The sequence below is a fragment of the Nicotiana tabacum genome, chromosome 7 (genome assembly GCF_000715075.1).
Source record: "Nicotiana tabacum cultivar K326 chromosome 7, ASM71507v2, whole genome shotgun sequence".
Classification (NCBI taxonomy): Eukaryota; Viridiplantae; Streptophyta; class Magnoliopsida; order Solanales; family Solanaceae; genus Nicotiana; species Nicotiana tabacum.
In genome coordinates this window covers 153912555-153938503 of record NC_134086.1, presented here as the reverse complement: position 1 = coordinate 153938503, position 25949 = coordinate 153912555, and the positions used below count along the sequence as shown (strand labels likewise).

The 25949-nt window shown below is 38.8% G+C and overlaps 2 protein-coding genes across 3 annotated transcripts; both read left to right on the top strand.

Annotated features, from left to right (window-relative positions):
* The first annotated feature begins 13738 nt into the window (after positions 1–13738).
* LOC107783837 (large ribosomal subunit protein uL14mz) lies at positions 13739–17948 on the top strand. 2 transcript variants are annotated; one of them, XM_075217885.1, is made up of 4 exons: positions 13739–13901; positions 15639–15686; positions 16897–16988; positions 17371–17948. In XM_075217885.1, exons 2-4 carry the CDS (start codon positions 15653–15655, stop codon positions 17743–17745), a joined length of 501 nt encoding a protein of 166 aa, XP_075073986.1. In that variant the 5' UTR covers positions 13739–13901; positions 15639–15652; the 3' UTR covers positions 17746–17948. The 2 variants fall into 2 exon arrangements, with proteins under 2 accessions (XP_075073986.1, XP_075073987.1); XM_075217886.1 differs by having other exon boundaries at positions 13762–13901; positions 16900–16988.
* An 832-nt stretch (positions 17949–18780) lies between these two features.
* On the top strand, positions 18781–21203 carry LOC107783835 ((+)-neomenthol dehydrogenase-like). The gene is made up of 4 exons (XM_075218715.1): positions 18781–18812; positions 18889–19141; positions 19222–19359; positions 20880–21203. The coding sequence occupies exons 1-4, from the start codon at positions 18781–18783 to the stop codon at positions 21201–21203; spliced, it is 747 nt and encodes a 248-aa protein (XP_075074816.1).
* The last annotated feature ends 4746 nt before the right edge of the window (positions 21204–25949 follow it).

Sequence of the window (25949 nt, the reverse complement as noted above, 5' to 3'; positions counted from 1 at the left end):
ATGATAATACTATTTTTTTCCGTTAACCTCTGCTTCATTTTTCCTCCCAAGCCGGTCAACAACTTCTTCCTTCTCGAATCATTCCTTAAAGATATTTTTTCAATCAATACCCAGAATTATATTGATTGCAAATGTAATATTGTGTTTCATGAAATTCTACATCAACGATCTCTTAGCAACAAAAAGTAAAATGCTCGACACTAAAAATCATGAGATACATTCCTTAGTTCCTTGCAAACTCACTCGGGCACAAAATTTCATAACTTGGAGGGATCGAAATCCAGGGCTATAAAATTTTGTGGACCTTTTGAATTTGCACAACGTAATTATCGACTCATAAACATGCAAATGAAGAATATATATTGAAAATAATCGTGAGTCACCGTTATAATATGTTCAAAGTAAACATGAAACAAAAGCGAGTTATTACCAACATTAATTTTAGTGACGAAGATGGAGTAGAATCCTTATGGAGGCAATAAGATGATTGCTTGAGGATATTCTCTCCATTTAAGATCAGATACCCTGCCCCTTTAAAACTGAAGAAACTCAAAGGCCAAAGGTTTTATGAGTTTGGCAAAAGTTTGAAATGACACTATTCTCCTACTTTCCTCATTATTATGGAGATACGGTTACAACTTATAAGGCTAATTTTTTAATATAATAATTAGTTATTGTATTAAAATGAGAGAAAAAAACCCAAAAAAATAAGATATAAATGCATTCTCTGGCATGTGAAGCCTGTCACGTCAATTGTTTATTCTCCAGCATTATTATATATACAAATACAAAAGGCAAAGCACTCTTACATTGCTAGGTGTCATATTGCCAAGTGTATATTTTTAGGACAAAACTCCAACTTTAGTTGGAGTAGTTGATTTTTTTTTTTTTTAAAAAAAGTGATAGTTCCAAAATGTGAGTTGTAATAAAAATATGGGAATTTCAATTCCAAGCTGATGTAGGAGCATAAAAGTAATATGGTATTTGGTAAAGAAAACTAAATAACTAAATAAATAATTTTTTAAATTAAATAATATCAGCATGGTAATTCCCACATATGGTTCCAAAGTGATGCGAGAGTATAAAACTGTCACGATCCGGAATTTTCATCGTCTGAACCGTGATGACGCCTAATATTTCACTTGCTAAGCAAGCCAACGTTAGGACAATTTATTCATTTTTTACAATTGAATTGGATAACGAGAGATAACTGGAATACGTGAAATATTAATGCAGAAGATAAAACTGCCAAACGTCTATTACAATTCCCTGAACCTGGTGTCACAAGCGTACAAGCTTCTAAAGTAATACACATAAAGATTTGAAATAAGTACAAAGCTGTCTGAATGAAGTTATACAGCTAAAAAGAAAAGAGGATGGGGACTCCAGAAGCCGGGGACGCTAAACAGTCATACCTCAAGTCTCCGCCGATGTCCAATTCGGGCACGCTAATAACCGTCGCTGGGATCGACTCCAAAATTTGCACTGTGTACAGAGTGTAGTATCAGTACAACCAACCCCATGTACTGGTAAATTCCGAGTCTAACCTCGACGAAGTAGTGACGAGGCTAAGGCGGGCCACCTACACTATAACTTGTACATAATATATAATAATGACAGAATAATGAAAATACTGAACAGAATTTAAACATCCAACAGAATTGATAGCCATAGCCTCGAAAATACACCAGTAGCGTCCAGAATTATCAATCTTTACCAGTTCAAATAATAATATCGAGAAACAACGCAGCTTAGGAAATGGAAACATATAGGTTGTTGGGGCGCGCAACCCGATCCCACCAGACAACACGTAATCCTCCCTTATTCCACTGTAACAATATCAATAACAATAAATATTATATTGTGGCGCACAATCCGATCCCACCATGTATCAATATCAATAATTAACCCTTATTTCACCATTTCAATTTACCCGTATTCCATCTGTTGCAACGTGCAACACAATCCCAACGTATAAACATATTTACCCTTATTTTACTATATCAATCCTCCCTTATTACGCTGCGCGCAACTCGATCCCACCATATCAGTACTAAACACTTAATGCACACAGCCAAATCAACAATATAAATCACAAGGCCTTTACAATCAGTAAATACCAAACCGAACCAAAGGAAACCTTATAAAATATAGAATCTACACAAATAGTACTACACAGCAAGACCAATCCAGCAATTTACAATTAGAAAATACAAACAAAACAAATAAAGAAAATAACAAGGATTAGAGGAAACTATGAAAAGAGCTAACATGATTAACAAAGGAAGATATTGATTAACACGTAGCAGTTAAGCATGGAAAGCATTTAGAGCATATAACAATTAAGACAGGGAAGGAAACAATTAAGGAAAAATAGTAATTCAGGGAAAACAAATAATTTGGCGGCATATAAGCACTCGTCACCTTGCATATACGCCGCTCACATGAGAATCACATAGCAAATAGTCTGAGGGTTCCTAATTTCCTCAAGTCAAGGTTAGACACAACACTTACCTCGCTCTGAGGGTCATTCAAATCTCAACCACGGTTTTGCCTTTCAAACTAGCTTCCGAACCAACAATGTCGAGCAAATTACCAACCAAATGATTCAAAATGAGCCTTAGGAATCACCCAGGATAACAAAGTCTGATTTTAGGTTATTATTGAAAAAGTCAACAAAAGTCAACACCCTGACTCGCTTGGTCCAAAACCGAACTTCAGACCAAAACCCGATTACACATTCACGCCCGAGCCCGAATATACAATTATTTTTGGAATTTGACCTCAGTTTAAGGTTTAAATCCCCAAATTTAGAAATCCTTAGTTTTTACCCAAAAATTTCCAATTCGACCATGAAAACCTTAGATTTTAGGTTGAAATCTTGTAAAATGAAGAGAAAGATTCAAAGAAACTAGTTTAGAATCATTTGGCAAATCGCATCTTGTGTTTTAGGTTTTGAAAATTTGAAGAATGTGAGAATATCCCGTCTAAGTCTCTTTTCATCATCTGCAGATGTCGCATTTGCGACTTTGCGAAGCCCGCAAATGTGAAGGAACCATGCAAAGTCCTTCACACCTTTTCCGACTTCGCAAATGCGAACATGGACCTCTGCAATTGCGACTCTCGGATCGCATTTGCGATCACTACCCATCCCAGGTTTACTTCTCAAATGCGAAGAATTCTTCGATATTGCGAAGACTGTATGGCCCAGCTACTCCTCACAAATGCGAGAAATAACTCGTAAATACGGAACCTGCATAGGTCGCATATGCGATTCCTGATCTCGCATTTGGGAGATCAAAGGCCTACACCAACAACTGAAACACTAGCAATGTTCTAAGTCCCATTTTCACTCTGTAGCCTATTAGAAACTCATCCAAGCTCTCGGGGCTCAAAACCAAACATGCACACCAGTTTAAAAACATCATACGAACTTGCTTGCGTAACCAAATCGCCAAAATAAAACCTAGAACTACGAATTTAGCACCAAATCAAATGAAATTTTCAAGAAAGCTTTGAAACTTAATATCTCAACCGAACGCCCGAATCACGTCAAACCAATTGCGTTTTTTACCAAATTTTACCGACAAGTCATAAATGTGATATTCGACCTATACCGGGTTCCAGAACCAAAATACGGACCCAATATCCAAAAAGTCAAACCTTGGTCAAACGCTTCCATTTCAATAAGCCTTTAACTTTCAAATTTCAACAAAGTCCGATATCTCGGGCTAGAGACTTTCGATTTTGATTCCGGACATACGCCCAATTCCCAAATCACGATACGAACCCATCGAGATCGTCAAATCATGAATACGATTCTGTTTACCAAAAATATTAACTGAAGTCAACTCAAAGGAAGTTTTTTTGGCAAAATTTCTTATTTTCATCAACTTTTAACATAAAAGCTTTCTGAAAACATGCCCAAACTGTGCACGCAAATCAAGGAGGGTAAAAAATGAGATTTTAAGGCTTAAAAGCGCATAATTGAGTTCTAAAACACAAGATGACCGTTAAGGTTATCACATTCTCCACCTTTAAAATAAGCATTCATCCTCGAACGGACATAGAAAAGTACCTGAGCTGGGAAAAAGGTGGGGATATATACTACGCATGTCCGACTTGGACTTTCAAGTAGCTTCCTCAACGGGTTAACCTCTCCACTGCACTCGAACTAAAGGATAACTCTTCGATCTCAACTGGCGAACCTGCCGGTCTAGAATAGCTACTGGCTCCTCCTCATAGGTCAAATCCTTGTCCAACTGGACAGTGCTGAAGTTCAACATGTGGGATATATTGCCGCGATACTTCCAAGCAAGTCTGTAAGCCACCTCTCCCACTCGCTCAAGAATCTCAAAAGGCCTGATGTACCTAGGGCTCAACTTTTTCCTTCTTTTCAAACCTCATTACACCCTTCATGGGTGACACACGGAGCAATACTCTCTGTCCGACCATGAATGCAACATCACGTACCTTCCGATCAATACCGTTTATAATATAATGTCTCATAGGGAGCCATCTGGATGCTCAACTGATAGTTGTTTTGTAGGTGAACTATGCAAGTGGCAAGAACTGATCCCATGAGCCTCTAAAGTCAATAACACAAGCGCGGAGCATATCCTCCAATATCTGAATAGTGCGCTCGGACTGCTCGTCCGTATGAGGATGAAATGATGTGCTCAGCTCAACCTGCGTACCCAAGTCACACTGCACTTCCCTCCAGAAATACAATGTAAATTGTGTACCTCGATCAGAAACGATAAACATGGGCACGCCGTGAAGACGAGCGATCTCGCAGATAAAAATCGCTACCAATCGCTCTGAAGAATAGGTAACTGCCACGGGGATGAAATGCGCTGACTTGGTCAGTCTATCCACAATAATCCAAACTGCATCGAACTTCCTCTGAGTCTGTAGGAGTCCAACAACAAAATCTTTAATGATACGCTCCTACTTCCACTCAGGAATCTCTATCTTCTGAAGCAAACCACCAGGTTTCTAATGTTCATACTTTACATGATGACAATTTAGACACTGAGCCATATATGACACTATATCTTTGTTCATTATCCTCCACCAATAATGCTGTCGCAAGTCCTGATACATCTTGATGGCGCCTGGATGAATAGAATACCGGGAACTATGGGCATCCTCTAGAATCAACTCACAAAGTCCATCTACATTAGGCACGCAAACACGACCTTGCATCATCAAAATTTCATTATCTCCAACCGTAACCCGCTTGGCATCACCGTGCCGCACTATATCCCTAAGGACAAACAAATGAGGGTCATCATACTGCCGCTCCTTGATGCGGTCAAACAATGAAGACCGAGTGACCGTACAAGCTAAAACATGTATGGTCTCAGAAATATCCAACCTCACGAACTGATTGGCCAAGGCCTGAACATCTAATGCAAGCGGTCTCTCACCGAGTGTAATGTACGCAACACTGCCCATACTCACCGATTCTTACTCAAAGCATCGGTCATCACATTAGCCTTCCCGGGATGATACAAGATGGTGATATCATAGTCTTTAAATAGCTATAACCACCTTCTCTTCCTCAAATTGAGCTCCTTTTGCTTTAACAAATACTGCAAACTCCGATGATCCGTGAACACCTCACACGAAACGCCATAAAGATAGTGCCTCCAAATCTTCAACGCGTGAACAATGGTTATCAGCTCTAAGTCATGAGCAAGGTAATGCTTCTCGTGAACCTTCAGCTGCCGTAAATCATATGCAATTACCTTGTCACCCTGCATCAATACCGCACGAAGTCCAATACGAGATGCATCATAATATACTGTATAATGGCCTGAACCTGTGGGCAACACCAACACCAGCGTCGTAGTCAAAGCAGTCTTGAGCTTCTGAAAGCTCGCCTCACACTCGTCTAACCATTTGAATAAGGCACCCTTCTAGGTCAACTTGGTCAACGAGGCTGCTATAAATGAAAATTCCTTCACGAACCGACGGTAATAACCTCCCAATCCTAAGAAACTCTGGATCTCTATTGGCTATGTGGGTATAGGCTAGTTTTTGACTGCCTCAATCTTCTTAGGATCCACTTGAATATCCTCTGCTGATACAATGTGCCCCAAGAACGCGATTGAGCTTAACCAAAACTCGCATGTTGAAAACTTATCATATAACTGGCTGTCTCTCAAGGTCTGAAGAATGATCCGAAGGTGTTGCTCATGCTCCTCTCTGATGTGGGAGAATATCAAGATATCATCAATAAACACAATTACAAAGGAATCCAGATAAGGCTTGAACACCCGGTTCATCAAATTCATGAATGTTGTTGGGGCATTTATCGGCTCAAATGACATCACTAGAAACTCATAATGCCCATACCAAGTCCAAAAAGCTATCTTAAGGACATCAGATGCCCTAATCCTTGATTGATGGTAGCCAGACCTCAAATCGATCTTTGAAAACACCTTGGCACCCTGAAGCTGATCAAATAAGTCATCAGTCCTTGGCAATGGATACTTGTTCTTGATGGTGACTTTGTTTAACTGCCGATAATCTATGCACATCCTTATCGACCCATCCTTTTTCTTCACAAACAACACAAGTACACCCCAGGGTGAAATACTAGGTCTAATGAAGCCCTTATCAAGCAAGTCTTACAATTTCTCCTTTAATTCTTTCAACTCTGGCGGGGCCATACAGTATGGCGGAATAGAAATGGGTTGAGTGCCCGGAGCCAAATCAATAAAGAAGTCGATATCTCTGTCAGGTGGCATCCCCGGCAGGTTTGCATGAAATACCTCTGGAAACTCACAAACAACTGGCTCAGAATCCATAGAAGGAACCTCCGCACTAGAATCACAGACATAAGCCAAATAAGCTAAACACCCTTTCTCGACCATATGCTGAGTCTTCACGTACGAGATAAACCTGCTAGTAGAATAGCCTGGAGTCCTCTACTCCAATCGAGTCGACCCCTGCAAGGCTAAGGTCACTGTCTTAGCATGACAGTCCAATATAATATGATAAGGTGACAACCAATCCATCCCCAAAATGACATCAAAATAGACCATATCGAGAAGTAGGAGAAATACACGAGTCTCAAGACTCCCAATGGTAAATACACACGAACAATAAACGCGATCTACAATAATAGCATCTCCTACAGGGGTGGACATATACACAGGAGCACTCAAAGAATCACAAGGCACAACCAAATATGAAGCAAAATAGGATGACATGTAGGAATAAGTAGAACTCGGATCAAATATAACTGAGACATCTCTAGTATAAACTAAAACCGTACCTATGATAACCACATCAGATGACTCAGTCTCAAGCCTGGCTGGAAAAGCTAGCATAGGGGCTGGGCCCCACCACTCTAAACCATATCTCTAGGACGACCTCATGCTGGCTAGCCTCCAACTCTAGCGGTCTGGCCTCCACCTCTAACAGCCTGACTTCCACCTCTAGCGGCCTGACCTTTACCTCTAGCTCCCTGACCTCTAGCTAGCTAAGCGGGCGGTGATGCAACCAATGCCAGAATCATGGCACGAGAACTCTTTTGTGGTGTACCACCCAATAATCTCATACAGTCCTCCTTATATGCCCAAAACCACCACACTCAAAATATCCATCTTGGTGTTGTGGCTACTGAAACTGAGACTGACCCAAACGGGTCAGATAACCACGATAATAACTCTGAATAAAAAGTGCACAGGTAGGAGTTGGCAGTGCATTGTAGGCCCAGAATGAGGCACATAAAGGCCACGTCTCCCTGAAACACTATAGGATCTGAAGTGTTGGCTGATATGGCCTGGGATGATGGCCTCTACCAAAAGTACCCCTGCCTCCAGACGAGGCACCACTGAATCCACCAGAATGTCGAGGTCTCTTGTCAGTTTCCTGACCACTCCCCTGAGCTAGTACCATCTCGACTCGCTTGGCAACATTGGTTGCCGCCTGAAAAGAAATCTCACTCCCAGTCTCCTTAGCCATCTGCAATCTAATAGGCTGAGCAAGTCCCTCAATAAACCTCTTCACTCTCTCTCTCTCTCTTGGTAGGAAGAAGAAGAATAGCATGACGGGCCAGATCCACAAATCGAGTCTCGTATTGAGTACAATTATAGAACCCTATTGCATATGCTTGAACTGCCTCTGATAGTCCTCTCTCTAAGTGATAGGAATGAACTTCTCAAGAAATAGCTGATAGAACTGGTCCTAAGTGAAATCAGGCGACCCAGCTGGTCTAGTCAACATATAATCCCTCCACCATTTCTTGGCGGAACCCGACAAATAAAATGCAGCAAAGTCGACCCTATTGGTCTCCACAATCCCCATGTTCCATAACACCTTATGACAACTGTCCATATAGTCCTGGAGATCCTCTAAAGTTGCACCACTGAAGTGAACTAGGAAAAGTTTGATAAACCTATCCAATCTCCACAAAGCCTTAGAAGACAAAGCCGATCCATCACTGGTCTGTGCCGCAATGCCCGACTGAACTACCCCAACGGGTTGAGCAGTTGGAGTCTGAAACTAGGGAGCCATCTACTCTGGAGTTTGAGTAGCGAGAGTCTGTGCTCCTCCCCTAGCCTAAGAGACGGCTGGTGCTACAAGAAATGTACCAGTCTGGGCTACACTCTCCATCAGGCCCACCAAACGGACCAAACCATCCTGTAGTACCGGGGTGGCAATGAACCCCTCTGGGGACTAACGTGGTCTTGCTGGAACGGTCTGGGCTGGAGCATCTTCATCAAACTCTACCTAAGGCTCGACCATTGGTGCTGCTACTCGAGCTCTAGGCTGAGTCCTGCCCCTGCCTCGGCCTCATCCTCTGCCCCTCGTAGGAGCTGCTGCTGGGGGATTTGGATGCTGCTTAGCTGAAGATGCGGTACACGTTCTCGCCATCTGCTAGAAAACAGAATAGAAGGGTTCAATCAGAAATGATAGAAAAAATCGCATGACAAATAAGAGTAGAAGTGAAATTGTTCCTAACTTCATAGCCCCTGGGAGATAAGTATAGACGTCTCCGTATCGATCCTCCAGACTCTACTAAGTTTGCTCATGACTCGTGAGACCTATGTAACCTAGCGCTCTGATACCAACTTGTCACGACCCGGAATTTCCACCGTCGAGACCGTGATGGCACCTATCATTTAATTTGCTAGGCAAGCCAATGTTAGAATAATTTATCCATTTTTTATAATTGAATTAAATAATGGGAGATAACTGGAATAACTGAAATATCAATGCGGAAGATAAAACTGCCAAACGTCTATTACAATTCCCTGAACCTGGTGTCACAAGCGCACGAGCTTCTAAAGTAATACACATAAAGATTTAAAATAAGTACAAAGCTGTTTGAATAAAGTTATACAGCTAAAAAAGAGAGGATGGGGACTCCAAGAGCTATGGGCACTGAACAGTCGTACCTCAAGCCTTCGCCGATGTCCAATCCGGGCACGCTAATAACCGCCGCTAGGATCAACTCCAAAATCTGCACAGTGTGCAGAGTATAGTATCAGTACAACCGACCCCATGTACTGGTAAATGCCGAGCCTAACCTCGACGAAGTAGTGACGAGGCTAAGGTTGGTCACCTACACTATAACCTGTACGCAGTATATAATAATGACATAATAATGGAAATATTGAACAAAATTTAAACAGCTAACAGAAATTGATAACCACATCCTTGAAAATACACTAGTGTCGTCTAGAATTACCAATCTTTACCAGTTCAAATAATAATACCAAGAAACAACTTAGCTAAGGAAATGGAAACATATAGGTTGTTGCGGCGCGCAACCCGATCCCACCAGACAACACGTAATCCTTCCTTATTCCATCGTAACAATATCAATAACAGTAAATATTATATATATTTGTTGTGGTGCGCAACCCGATCCCACCATGTATTAATATCAATAATTCACCCTTATTTCATCATGTCAATCCACCCTTATTCCACCTGTTGCGGCGTGCAATCGGATCCCACTGTATAAACATATTCACCCTTATTCCACCATATCAATCCTCCCTTATTACGCCTGATGTGGCATGTAGCCTGATCCCATAATATATCAGTACCAAACACTTAATTCACATAGTCAAATCAACAATCTAAATCACAAGGCCTTTGCAATCAGTAAATACCAAACCAAACCAAAAGAAACCTTGTACAATATAGAATCTACACAAATAATACTACACAACAAGACCAACCCAACAATTTACAATTAGAAGGTGAAAAGAAGCCAAATTAAGCAAATAGCATGGATTAGGGGAAACTATGAAAAGAGTTAACATGATCAACAGAAGAAGATATTGATTAACACGTAGCAGTTACACATGAAAAATATTTAGAGCATATAACAGTTAAGACAGGGAAGGAAGCAGTTAAGGAAAAACAGTAATTCAGGAAAAAAACAGATAATTTGGCGGTGTATAAGCACTCATCACCTCGCATATACGCTGCTCACATGAGAATCACATAGCAAATAATATGAGTGTTCCTAATTCCCTCAAGTCAAGGTTAGACATAATACTTACCTCGCTTCAAGGATCACTCAAAGCTCAACCACGACTTTGCCTTTCAAACTAACCTCCGAACTAACAATATCTAGCAAATTACCAACCAAACGATTCAAAATGAGCCTTAGGAATCACCCACGATAACAAAATTCGATTTAGGTCATTATTGGAAAAGTCAACAAAAGTCAACACCCGGGCCCGCTTGGTCCACACCCGAAATTCGGACCAAAACTCGATTAACCATTCACCCTGAGCCCGGATATACAATTAGTTTTAGAATCCGACATCAATTTGAGATCTAAATCCCCAAATTTCGAAATCCCTAGTTTCTACCCAAAAATCCTCAATTCCACCATAAAAATCTTAGATTTTAGGTTGAAATCTTGTAAAATAAAGTGAAAAATTGAAAGAAACTAGTTTAAAATCACTTACCTATGATTTGGGGAAGAGAAGGTCCTTGGAAAATCGCCTCTTGTGTTTTAGGTTTTGAAAATTTGAAGAATGGGAGAAAATCTCGTCTAAGCCTCTTTTCATCAGCTACAGATGTCACATTTGCGACTTGGGCTTCGCAATGCGAAGTCCTTCACACCTCATCTGCCTTCGCAAATGCGAACATGAACCTCCGCAATTGCGACTCTAGGATAGCATTTGCGATCTGTGTCCTTCCTAGATTTACTTCGCAAATGCGAAGAATTCTTTGCAATTGCGAAGACTGTATGGCCCAGCTACTCCTCGCAAATGCGGAACCTGCAAAGGTCGTATATGCGATTCCTGATCTCGCATTTGCGAGATTAGAGGCCTACACCAGTAATGTTCTAAGTCTCATTTTCATTCCGTAGCCTATCCGAAACTCACCCGAGCCCTCGGGGCTCCAAACCAAACATGCATACTAGTCTAAAAACATCATACAAACTTGCTCGCGCGACCAAATCGCCAAAACAACACCTAGAACTATGAATTTAGCACCAAATCAAATGAAATTTTCAAGAAAGCTTTGAAACTTCTAATTTCTCAACCGGACGCCCGAATCACGTCAAACCAATTCCGTTTTTATCAAATTTTATAGACAAGTCATACATATGATATTGGACCTATACCGGGTTTCAAAACTAAAATACGGAACCGATATCCAAAAAGTCAAACCTTGGTCAAACACTTCCATTTCAATAAGCCTTTAACTTTTAAATTTCAACGAAGTCTGATATCTCGGGCTAGGGATTTCCGATTTTGATTTCGGGCATACGCTCAAGTGCCAAATCACGATACAGACCTATCGGGATCGTCAAATCACGAATCCAGGTCTATTTATTAAAAATGTTGACCGAAGTCAACTCAAAGGAAGTGTTTTGGGCAAAATTTCTTATTTTCATCAACTTTTGACATAAAAGCTTTTTGAAAACACGCCCAGACTGCGCACACAAATCGAGGTGGGTAAGGAAAATGAGATTTTAAGGCTTAAAAGCGCAGAATTGAATTCTAAAACACAAGATGACATTTCGGGTCATCACATTCTCCTCCTTTAAAACAATCGTTCGTCCTCGAACGGACATAGAAAAGTACCTTAGCTGGGAAAAAGGCGGGAATATCTATATATATAGTAAATAAATTTACTTAAGAAATTAAATATTTAATGACTTTGAAAATTTAAAAAATTTCAAGTAACAAAATAAGATCTTAAATAAAATATTTGTATTATAGAGTTATTGTGAGAGTATTAATAACACTCACAAATATTATTAATAAATTTTAATAATATTCAGGTAGTATTCATTACTTAGTATTTTTATATTTTCATGATCTTAAATATAACATCTATATTATAGAGGTAATGTGAGAGTATTTCTTAGCAATACTAAAACATATTTTTAGATTTGTCCTAAAAATACCAAGTGACTTTTCTCAATACTATTTTAATAAAGCGTCACGTGAAAATATAATGTGAGAGTATTTTAATAATACTGAAAAATATATTAACAAATTTAAATAATACATGAATATTTTTTTAGCAAAACGTCACACGAAAATAATACTAAAAAAATGTAAACTAATAAAACATGACGTCACATGAAATATAAAAATATTAAATAATGAATAATGCAATAATGAAAAGCAATAATAAACAAAAAACATAGAATATTGAGACTTATTTAAATTTGAGATAAGAAAGTGCCTTTCCAATAATGATTAGAAAAGTCATATAATAGATAATACCACATAACCAGAATTTAATAAAATTAAAACCAAAAATATTGAACAATAAAAGAATTTCAAATAACGAGTAAATAAGTTTACTCACAAAAAAAAACAAAAAAATATATTTTAAAAATATAGAGATAAAATTTATTTGAATTCAAGATGAGAAAGTCTCTTTTGAATTATGATGAGAAAATTCATAAAATAGATTATATAAAATAACTAAAATCATAATAGATAAAGGCAAACCGGGGAGATACTAGCAAAACTAAATGAGTTGGTTGGTTTTTCTGTAGATGAAGAAATATAATTTTTTGAGATTAAATGTTCTTCTTCTCTAACAATAATTTTATAGAGACAACTCAATAAAATTTATTTATTTATTTTTTACTTTATTCTTTTGAATGCGGTCACTAAATTTAGTATGCAATATATAACTACAACAACAACAACAACGACCCAGTATAATCTCACAAGTGGGGTTTGGGGAGGGTAATATGTACGCAGACCTTACTCCTACACCGAAGGGTAGAGATGCTGTTTCCAGGAGACCCTCGGCTAAAAAAAATGCAATATATAACTATTTTTGTTAATTCTTTTGCTTATTTTATATTGAAACATATGTATACTAATAAATATTTAACAACTCATCCCAAATGAGATGAAATAGATATTGTAATCAAATGGTAAGATACTTCTATCGTATTTCATCTTAAAAGATCAAAATATAAAAAGAAAAGCTAAAATTAATGTGAAAGAATTCAGTTTGCAACATCTTATTCATAACTTATACCAGAAGGATGTAATCTCTTTACCCTTGCAGTAAAAAATTCCTTTTTCATTAGATTTATGTTTCTTAGTGATCTATTGGCTATCAAAACGAATAGAAAAAAGGACTATTTACAATTTAAATAGAAAAAATTAATTTACACATATTTTTAATATTTTAGTAATTGATTTTCTGAAAAAAATATTATACCTAAAAGAATATTTGTAACAATATAAAGTAGAGAAAATAAATTTTATACAGCGAAATTGAAAAAAAAAAGGCAAAAGAAAACCATAAACCCTAGTAACCTAGACGCACCAGAGGTTCATTTTTCTCCAGTTCTCAGCCAAAACGAAGCATCAACCCATTGACAATATCAGATCCTCATTTCGCAGTTCATCTTTCTACTATTCGTTATAGCTGTAAGTATAAAGTCTTCACACTTGGCGCACCAGTCTATCAATTTTGAAAATTAATAGTCTTTCAAGAAAAGATCCAAATTTTATACCCATTGAGCTAAACGATTCAATCTTAAAATATGCTTTGCATTAAGTTTGCGTTTTTTTTTTTCAAATATGGGTTTTAGTTATATTAATGGGTACTGCGAATTGGCGATTTTTTTGTACTTTTTGAGATAAAAGGTTAAATCTTTTATATTTGCTCTGGATTAACTTTGTTGTTGTTGATTTTTTGTTGATTCTCTGGGCTTAGTCATACTAATGTGTACTGTAAATTGGTGAAAACTTGTTATTTTTCTAACTCCAGTTGCTAACTGATTCATTTACATGAAAATTCTGTAATGCGAGTTTTGGTACATTGTATAGTTCATTGCATTGATAGAAATTGTAAGGATCTTGAGAAGCATAACACTCTGTAAAGCTACTAGTGGGGAAGCAAGAGGTATAAGCTAAGGTAATTCACTAGTGGGACTACACTTCTTTAATCAGGAGTGACTTGTTTTTGTAGTTTTTTGAATTAGGGATGTCTTAGTGAACAACGAGGTGCTTTCTGTGGCTTCTTTCCAAAGGCGGATCTAGAATTTCTAAAACATGAGCGCACAACTGAAAAAAAAGTATTAAGTGAGAATTGATCTTTGTTCTTTTGGGTAAATAACTGAGTATTTTACCAAGTGCACCATTCAGCCTTTGTAGAGCGTGGGTGCCTTTAGATACTATTAGACTAATTCTAGAAAATACATACATAAAATATCTAGTTTGGCGAAGAGACTATAGGTTCATGTGTCCCATAAATTACCCTATAAATCCGCCCCTGCGTCTTTCCATGTCTAAATGGTCGTATTTAACTCCTAATGCCGGAATTTAAAAGAGGCCTTTTTTGAATGTAGATAGTTTCTGAAGGTTGCATACTTCTTTAAAGTGTTTAGTATTCTGAATCCTGATCGAAGCTTGCAATTGCTTTTCCGGCAAAATAATGGGCACAGCACTTCATCCTGTTGCAGTTCAAATTAATTCTCGATGAAAATTTGAGTGCACATCCTTATTTTCTCCGTTTAATTAACTAATTGCAACCAGATCACTGGGTGTAGCATTAGTTTCTTGACATGAGGCACTCATGGTGCAATTTGCAATGATCTTTCTCTGAAATTGTGAAAATAAGGGTAGACCTGGTGCTGAAAAAAAATAAATTAATGTGCATTTTGTGATGAGAGTTCTGAAGGAAAATAGACAATGGAGGAATACCCTATTGCAAGGATCCTCCACTCCAACCATAAGATTGAGGGTTCAAATCACCAAAAGAGCAAAGTAAAAAAAGGCCCCCTGTTGGCTCGTCGATAAGGGGGTTATGGGGGTTGGGCCGGGAGGTGGGGGTTACCATATTCAAAAAACTAAAAAGAGGGAAAGGAAACTTCAAGTTATCAATGCCTTTGATGCTTGAATTTTTCTTCCCCTGATCCCTGGCTGTCTGTCCCACATGTAGACTTGCTGGCTTAGTACTTCACATAATTTGATTATTAATTGCATTAAATCTAATTACCAAATAAAAAATTACACTAAATCTATTTGAATATAGTTTACACCTATTGGCACAATTGGTGTTTTAATTTGTACTGCTTGTGTTATGGCTGTTTTAATTTGTACTGCTTGTGTTATGGCTATTTGTGGATGGTATTGTACTTAACTTTCTCCTTCGTATCGCAGAATCTTCTCCAGTGATGGCTGCATCTTCTTCTTCTCGGTTGGTTCGTGGTAAGGGGCTTTACTTGCTGTGACTGCTAAGATGAAGCAGTATGCTATACATTTGTATGAGATGGAACTTATCTCTCTCTTTCTCAATGATGTGACAAATATGTTAAAATGCCAGTGATGTCTCTCTCTCTCTCTCTCTCCCCCTCCCTTTCTCTCTTTTCCTTTCCTCGGCGGAAGATGTAGTTTCAGGCAGATAAACCAAATGAAAACCACCGAGGAAAACACATAGGAGTACGTTTTAGGGGTTGCAGGCCGAGATACTCCTTTGTCTGTGTTTGATCTGTAGAGAGGTAGTTTACATTATTTCTCATTGGGGATGGTCTAATGAACTCAATTAGGTTTTTCATGGACGTATTCTAGTTACTATCCACACAATGAAGTCATGTTAAATTTTTTGCATGGAGGAGATCATAAAGAGGAAGTAAACGTTTGTCTGTAGTGATATAATGTATTGGTTGCTTGTCAGCCCTCTTTTTCCTTTTTCTTTCTCTGATAATTTTTCCATCAAAAAGTAGAATGTTTATTTATTATATTTGTCACTCTTACCAGCTAATCTGTCCATTCAGTGGAGTTTGATATCAAACTACTCGAGCACTGAATGTCATTTACGGTCTTTAGTCTTTACTGCATAGCAGGTAGAACTTAATATATAACGTAAAGGGAGGGTTTTTACCCATTTACAGGATAAAGTCCTCTTGTGTCAAGAAAACTTCTGTTGAATCAATTTTATCCCAAATTGAATATCTTCATTGTCCAAAATGATGTCTATGCGAGACTCATGTTTTTACTTGATACAACTTCTCTTTCTTGTTTCTTTTCAATATTCTTAAAAGAAATAGATTAGCTTGTGGCCTCAACTTAGTCCTATAATTGCATTGACACGACACATTTATACGTATCAACTTATTTAATCATTTTTAAGTCAAACATGATAATTAATTTGGAAGAAGGAAGTAATATGATTTTTATCAGCCATATAGTCATAAAGATTTCTGCGGGAAGACAACCTTGCGAAATGTTGTTCAAAATTTGATGGTTTTATGTGCATTAGAAAGTTCATTAGTAACTGCAACAGGATATTATGCTATCTGTATCAGCTCATTGCATTCACTGCTTTCTTGTGCTATAATCCACATTGCATTATCTGCCGCTCCTTATTTCCTTGTCTGTATGTGTGATCTGTGCTTTAAACATGTTTGATGAGCTGCAGTAGTGGGTCGTTCATTGTTCAGTGGCCTCTGTAACAATCCTGATGGTTTAGTAAGATCAACACACGAGATGAAGTGCAGTCATTTGTTACAGGTTAGTCTGCTCTGCTATTTCAATCACTCCCCCCCTCCCCCCCCCCCAAACCTGATTCTTTTTCCAGTACATTTGCAATGTGCATCAGCCATGGATCATGAAATATGGATGTTGCGTGCATTTTGTTAATGCATGCGTATAATGTAATAGTGCAAGCCACAGAATTTATTCTTCACATTAAGATAAACCCTTCTTACTAGTCAAAATTATGAAATGCTTATTTTCATTAGAGAAAACGCCTTAACAACATCACTTGGCTAAAAGTTTATATTAAAATGGTCTTGAATCTTATGAGGTAACTCTGCTAATATTGAGTATGATTTGAATCGTCTCATGTTACAATTATGATACTAAAGTTCTTTACTTGTTTTTGGTCCTTCAGCAACAAAGGACCTTCATACAGATGAGGACGAATCTGAAAGTGGTAGACAATTCAGGTGCAAAGAGAGTGATGTGCATCCAAGCACTGAAGGGCAAGAAAGGAGCAAGATTAGGAGACACAATAGTTTGCTCAGTGAAGGAAGCTCAGCCAGGTGGGAAAGTGAAGAAAGGAGATGTTCATTATGGTGTTGTCGTTCGTGCTGCTATGCCAAGGGGTCGCTGTGATGGGAGCGAAGTAAAGTTTGATGACAATGCCGTGGTACTTATCAACAAGCATGGTGAACCGATTGGAACCAGAGTTTTTGGTCCAGTGCCCCATGAGTTGAGGAAAAAGAAGCATGTCAAGATTCTTAGTCTTGCAGAGCATATCGCCTAGGGTCAGAACCGCTTGCTTCTCAGGGTAGTTCTACCGGTGATTATTCTGTCGCTTGGAAGCTGAGTGTCGCGTTTACTGTATTGTGGGAACCTACCTTCTTGTTCACAAGCTGCAAAAGATGCTTCTTTTATAATCATAAACATTTTGACTTGTACATATAAATGTTGGCGCGCAAGGCACTGTGCTCTCTTTCCCTTTCCTCAGTTTTGGTCTGGAGTATGATTTACATCCAGTGCTCAAGGCACAGAATCCATTAACTGACTTGAATTAATACTAGTATGGTTTCATCCTGTTGGAACTTAAATTAATACTAGTATGGTTTCAGAGTATCGATATGTTATAAAGCTATAAATACTTTCAGATATAATTAACTTCCGAAGCATTCGTTCATTTGTTTATATCTTCATTTTAATCTGCATCGCGATGGACTTGTTGTTGTACGGATTGTGATATTGAAATTAAGAAGGAACTTTAAGAGTGACATTGAAAGTGTGATTGTGAAATTCTCATGTTATCTTATTTAAAATGACACCATCTTTAAGGGAGTCTCGCATTGAAAGTAGAATTTGAAAAGTAAATTTTAAATACTTGTCTATCAATTTCTTATCACAAAGTACTTTAATGATCATTTTCTTATTATAAAATACTTGAATATATACTCTTTATTTTTTAGTTCTTGGTTGACACTTAATTTACAAAGGAACATATCTGCTCTAAAAAGGTCGAATATCTTTTCTGAAAATTTCAACATATGTTAACTGTTAATGGGATGCTTGACAGCATCTCACATAAGTATTTTGTGCTGCCTCAAAAGTCAAGTAGTCATTTTTTCTTTAAAATGTGATAATATCACACCTCAAGGCTTTTTCTATATTTTTTTTGGGTTTGCTTTGCTATCAAATCAAATTTCTAACAGTACATAAGTGGACAAGATGGGTTGATCTGATGGTAAGCAACCCGATGCCGGGGTCTATTTGGAAACTAGAGGCGGAGCAAACTGTAGCTTTCTTCAAATCACATCAAACGCTATTCTAAATGGCAGAAGAAATCAGAGGCCAAGCCACAAAGTACTGAATTTCTCTTGTAACATTGTAATTATTTTATATGCTCATACGCTGTATCTATAATTAATTGTTGGTGCAGGTATGCAGTAGTTACGGGGGCAAACAAAGGGATCGGATTTGAAATATGCAGGCAGCTCGCTTCTCAGGGAGTAGTTGTGGTTTTGACTGCTAGAAATGAGACGAGAGGGGTTGAAGCTGTGGAGAAGCTCAAAGGGTTAATCGGTTTGGCTAAAGAAAATGTGGTGTTTCAGCAGCTTGATGTTATGGATCCTTCCACTATTGCTTCTTTGGCTGAATTCATTAAGATCCAATTTGGCAGGATTGATATCTTGGTAAGAAGCATCACAAAAGCAATGTTCTGCTCTTTGATTGATTTTCTTGTTTAATTGCTGTGGGTATTTTGCATTTTCAGGTGAACAATGCAGGAATTGGTGGAGTCACTGCTGATGCTGATGCCCTTAGACCTAAACAAGAGTCCACTGGGGTGAGCTCCTTAGACCTAAACAAGGTCGCCGGAGCATTACACAATCCAAATGACAATCTAGAGAAAGTGAATGTGCCATAAGGACATGTAAAGGTGGTCTTCTCTTGGTCCTCCGGGGTAATTAGAATTTGATTGTACCCCGAGTAACCATCTAGAAAATAATAGAAAGCCCGGCCTGCAAGACAATTAAGCATTTGGTCAAGGAATGGCAATGGGAAATGATCTTTTCTAGTCACCTTGTTCAGCTTCTGGTAATCCATACAAACTCTCCACCCAGTGACCGTTCTAGTGGGAATGAGCTCATTGTTGTCATTGGTCACCACGGTCATACCACCCTTCTTCGGCACACATTGCACCGGAGAGGTCCACGAACTGTCAGAGATAGGATAAACTACCCCTGCATCTAGCCACTTGATAACCTCTTTCTTCACCACCTCTTGCATCGCCTCATTTAGTCTTCTTTGATGCTCCAAAGAAGGCTTTGCATCCTCCTCCAAGATGATTTTGTGCATGCAAAATGCGGGGCTTATTCCCCGAATATCAGCTAGAGTCCATCTGATTGCCCTTTTCCGCTTTTGAAGAACCGCCAAGGTGGTCTCAACCTGCATGTTAGTAAGGCAAGAAGAAAGAATAACAGGTAAAGTAGAATTTGAACCCAAGAATTCATACCTGAGGTGTGGAGGAAGTGGCTTCAACTCCAACACCGGTGGCTCTTCAATCGATGGTTTTATTGGTGGAGTTTTGCGGTTTTCAAGATCCAAAGATAGCCTCCTAGGCTCATATGAATATGAACCCATACCATGCAATGCATTCACGCACTCCACTCTACTAGCATCATCATTGACATCCATATTAAGAAGCACGGCCTCAAGGGGATCTTCAACATGGATCATGGAACTTGTGTCATCCACTATCACAGCTGTGACAATGTCCACATATGAACACACCTCCGTGTTATTAGGTTGTCTCATTGATTTGCAAACATGGAGTACCACCTTCTCATCCCCCACTCGGAAAGTCAACTCACCCGCTTCAACATCAACCAATGCCTTCCCCGTAGCTAGGAAAGGCCGACCAAGAATAATCGGCACTTCAAAGTCCACCTCACAATCCAATATGACAAAGTCAGCCGGCAGTATAAACTTATCCACCCGGACAAGTACATCATCGATTATTCCCAAAGGTCGCTTCATCGATCGATCCGCCATTTGAAGTCTCATTGAAGTGGGTCGAGGTTGTCCAATTCCCAAAGTCTTGAAGACCGAGTACGACATCAAATTTATGCTAGCCCCCAAGTCACAAAGGGCCTTGGCAAAATCCGCACTTCCGATAGTACAAGGGATAGTAAAAGCTCCGGGATCCTCAAGCTTGGGTGCCATTGAATGCACTATGACACTCACTTGATGAGTCATTTTAATTGTTTCACACTACATCGACCTCTTCTTTGTTACCAAATCTTTCATGAACTTAGCGTACCCCGGCATTTGCTCAAGCGCCTCCACCAAAGGCACATGGATTGTGAGACTCTTCATCATGTCAATGAACTTTTTGAATTGATTCACTCTTTTGCTTTGCTAACCATTGAGGAGAAAATACAAGAGGTTATTGAACAATATCTAAGGGACAATAAAGAAAATACCCTCCAAGCCAAGGGCTGGCCTTCTCTCATGTCAGCCTACATACTCTCTAAAGCAGCGATGAATACTTACTCGAGGGTCATGGCAAAGAAGTATCCGTCTATACAGATCAATTGCATCTGCCCTGGTTTTGTGAAAACAGATATGACTTACAACAGTGGGATATTGTCTATTGAACAAGGCGCGGAGAGTCCTGTAATGCTAGCTCTGCAGCCTGATGCCGGCCCTTCTGGCTTCTTCTTTGTAAGGAAAAAAGTTTCATCTTCATTGTAAAACGATATATGACACAATTGTTAAGTTTGACAAATATTTTTGTCCCACATCGGTGGGAAAAGAAGAGTTGAGGGGATTTTCCTCCTATAAAAGAAGGCTTAATGTTTAGGATTTAAACACACCTCTCATTTGCCTTCTTATCTTCTTAAGGCATTTGTATCTTTTCTCTTTAGTATTATTTCACTTGTATTTTTGGAGTGGAATAAAATATTGGTTGTGTCCGAGGAGTAGGCAAAGTTGGCCGAATCTCGTAAATTCTGGTGTTCCTTTTATTATTGCTTTATTGTCTTATTTATTATTTGGTGGCTGTCATAATTTTCGGTATAGTAGTTGTGACTTATTCACACTATATACATTTGGCTTCCGCAACAACAATAACATGTCCTTGAGCATATTCTATGCTGGAGATTTTAAAGTGTAATTGCAAGTGAGGAAAATTCGAGCTAATTCTGTCAGTTATATTCGCAGAGTTGTTGAAGGGGAGTCTTGGCGTAATTGGTAAAGTTGTTGTCATGTGTCTACGAGGTCACGGGTTCGAGCCGTGGAAACAGCCTCTTGCAAAAATGCAGGGCTGTATCCAATAGACCCTTATGGTTCGGCCCTTCCCCGAACTCCGTGCATAGCGGGAGCTTAGTGCACTAGACTGCCCATTATATTCGCGCAGTTGCAAATTTTCAGGATTATTTTTCGTATAAACCAATTTTACATAAATGATAACAAGAATAACCATATAATAAATGATAAACATAAAGTGGATAGCAAACTTAAAGACAATAGTGCTAGTCCGGTTTTTGTTTCAACATTGGCTGTCTTACATTTTGATTTCCCGATAACAATTGAGAGATTGTAACTTGTTCTACAAGAATTAAGAAAAGACCTTTATATTTTTTTTTTAATTATGTATGATTAAAAATCATATAAACATTTTGACTTGTACATATAAATGTTGGCGCTCAAGGCATAGTGCTATCTCCTTTCCCTTTCCCCAGATTTGGTTTGGAGTATGATCTGTAACTATATTAAATTTAAGATTATTTAGCAACGTTTTCTGTTGGTCCATAAACCAGAAAGTTTTGAAGCTATAAATGCTTTCAGATATAAACAACTTCCGAAGCTATACATTCACTCAATAGTTTATGACTTAATTATGTAAATCTACTTATAGTTGGTATTTGGTTGCATCATGATTGAATTGTTATATAGTTTGTAACATTAAAAAGAAAATAAAAACGAACTTTAAGAGTGACATTAGAAGTACGATTGAAATGTACTATTTTAAATGATTTCTTTAGTGTCCATGGTGAAAGTAGAATCTAAAAACTAACATTTAAATACTTTTCTATCATTTTCCTTCTAGAAAAGTACTTCAATTGAAAGACTCCTTACCTAAATTTTATTTTTGTTATTATTTGACAGTTAATCTACAAAGGGACATATCTGTTGTGGTAAGCTAGAATTTGTTTTGAAAAATTACAATTTCAATCTAAATTAACTGTTATATATAAATTCTACAAATCATATGTTTGTTATATCGCATAAAAGCATTGCAATCTACAGAGCGGATCTAGAATTTCTAGTATATGGGTACTAGAGCTACTAAAAAAAGAAGAAGAAAATATATTAGGTGGGAATTGATCCCTATCTCTCTTGGTGAATAACTCAACTTTCAACCAAGTATATCATTCAACCTTATTGGAGCAAGGGTGCCAAAAGTTACTAGCATACTAGTTTTAAAAAATATGTACGTAAAATATTTAATTTTGCGGAAAAATTATGAGTTCACGTGCCTCATAATGCCTATAAAAATCCGCCCCTGGCAATCTACCTCAATTCGGAGGGGTCACTTATTTAAGAAAAATGTGATCGCACTTACTTTAAGCCTTTCTCGGTTTTCCTATATTCCTTTTTCTTCCCTCCCTTGCCAAATTTGTAAGAGGACTTACTTTTGTCCCGTAGGTATGCTCTGAAGTCATAGATATATACACGTGGATAGCCGCTTTGCCATATTTTTCCATGCACTACTGCTGAAAAGCCATGTAATCTCACTAGAGCACAAGCATATAAGCTAAAGGAAAATAAGGTCAAAATATCCCTTATACGCTTATACTTGTCCCACCTTTTCTCTTACACGATTCGGAAAAAAGTTAAATATATCTCTGCACTATTAAAAATTAATTAAATATATCCTTCATTATATTATTCGATCGTTACAAACCCTACTATTATTCTGTAAAACATGCCTTTATTTTTAACGGAGGGCCACTTAGTTCCTTATTAAAAGACACATGCCCAATTAAAATATTCGGTCCTTTAATTTTTACCCATAAACCCGGCCTGAAATCCTTTGATTAATTTCATCTTTGTTAGCACCAAAGTCATCAGAAGCTTCCTCAAGCTCAGCCACAGCTGAACTCTAAAAGCGGAGACTATTCTTGAGCTCTCTCTCGAACCAAACGTTGGAAAGCTCAGTCAATTTCTGGTACTTACAAATTTCACGGAGCGCCACTGTCCCTGGCCTGAATCTGTGAGGCTTCTTCACTCCTCCGGTTGCCGGAGCTGACTTTCTGACTGCTTTTCTGGCTAATTGCTTTCTCTGAGATTTCCCTCTGGTGGATTTTCGGGCAATTTGTTTTGTACGAGCCATTTAGGAATTAGGAGTTAAGGGATTTGGTTGAGAGAGTAATTGGATTTGTGAAGGATTTTGAGTTTGGAATGTGATGCCGCCTTAATATCCACCTCTACCTTCGGAGAGATATTTAAGCATAATCATTAACTAATCACCAAGAATTTTTAATGTTTGGGTTTAGAATCTTGAATTTCCTGTTAGTATTAGCAATAACATATGTTTACCGTGAAAATGGTAATAACAATTAAATTCGTTGTTGGGATTCTAAAAATACGCGATCTATTTTTATGCTAGTTGTTAGAGCAGTTGATGCTATATATGAAGTTTAACGGCAAAATACGAACTAAAGCAGAGTTATAATCAAACCGAGGGGCTAGCTATTCGAGCCTCGGGCTAGCCGATGAAGGGCCTCGAGGTCGACGCCTGGGCTCGGGCTCGAGCTATCGAGGATAGCCGGGAAGGGGCTAACAGTCAGGATATAATTGGAAGGGGCTCGAGCGAGTAAGTTAGAGAGAAAAGACAGAGAGTTGTTATTGATCTTATGTAGAGTAGTTGGAGCAACAGCAGCCCCTTATAAAGAGATGAGGATCCCCTTTATATAAGAGGGGGATCCTCTCATAGTACAAAATATATTAATTGTAAAGGCATGAAGATGGGACGGCTAGACGCGACGCCTCGATACAGGCTCTGGGTAGGCCGATTTCGTCAGACTTAACCGTGTGCCTTGGGAATTCCCTATTTTACTCTAGCCTCGATCTATATCCTTTTTAAGTCGGACCTCGGCAAGCTCCGAGGGAGGGAACTCGGTCACAGCTTCGCGTCCTCGGGGTCTCGAGATGCTCTCCTAAAGTGACTTGATAGCAAGAAATTAAACCCTCTGATTTCGCTGCATACAGATAGTCTCTGCGTTTCTCAGAACGAAGCAATGGGAAACGAGTATGATACCAGATTCCTCGGGCTTCCCGTGATGACGTCATATCGATGACGCAACCTGTGGGGTAAGTTTTTACGATAACCGGGACATCCCATGGACTTGTCTTTTCGACACCATTCAATGCGTTGTCGATTCCCGTTCTTCAAGCGGCAATACCGCCGTCGATTCGGCTCTTCAGAAACACATTAATTATACTTGTCGGTCAGTCTTCCAAAGAGATTGATGGCCGTGTCATTATCCCCTATAAATGGGGGCGTTCTGGCGTCATTTTTCTATCCAAGTGTCTTCATTTGTTCATTTATCCCTTTCCCCTTGCCATCTTCCTTTATTGTTGATCACCATGTTTGGATTTTATGGCCTTAAGGTTGTTTGGCAGCGTTTCTATAGGCCGTGTTGTGGCCTTTTGCCTGAGCTTCCCTTTGTCGATCGAGATTATACCGTCTTATCGTCACTGTCGTTGTTGTTGCGATTCTTATTGCTGTCCTTATTGGCTCGAGATGACGACACATGGGGAATCGACTTTCTCCTTTTTTAGAAAGTTATTCGGACTATGCATCGCTGCTCAGTCTCCTACCTTGGCCTGGTGTGGCACTTCATCCCTTGGATTTTTTCTTTCCTAAGGGATAAATGACACAATCGGTCATTGAGGTTGGGGCCCACCAAATCTTCAACCTTTGGCTTCGGCACGTTATGTCTCTTTTTTCTGCCTCTTCTGCATCCCCTCCTTTTCCTCTTCTTCATCTTCTCCCTCGACGAGCTTATTCTGTGGTATCGAGCTGGGAACCTAGAAGATGTGGAGATCGAAGGAGTTACCTTCGAGGACGCGAGCTCGAGGACGCGGCGCTCGGAGATGCTGCTACCGGAGATGAACCTTCGAGGATGGACTAGGTTCTTAGGTTTTCATTATGGGTGTATACCTCTTTGTTTCTTTGTTTCTGTGTAAGGACCCCTCACGGGCTTTTGTATTTGTATGTAAGGACCCATCGACGGCCATTGTAAGCCAATGTTTATGAAATAGAGATACATCTTCTTCACTTCTACTTTTGTTTTTTGCCATATTCTTGTATATTCTTTTGCATTTGCGGGGATTTTGAATGTATGCCTTTGTTGACGATCGTCGATATTCTTTCTGGTCTTTGGTCGACAGAAATGGCTCCTTTCAAAGCCTACCGTGGTTCCTCGGACC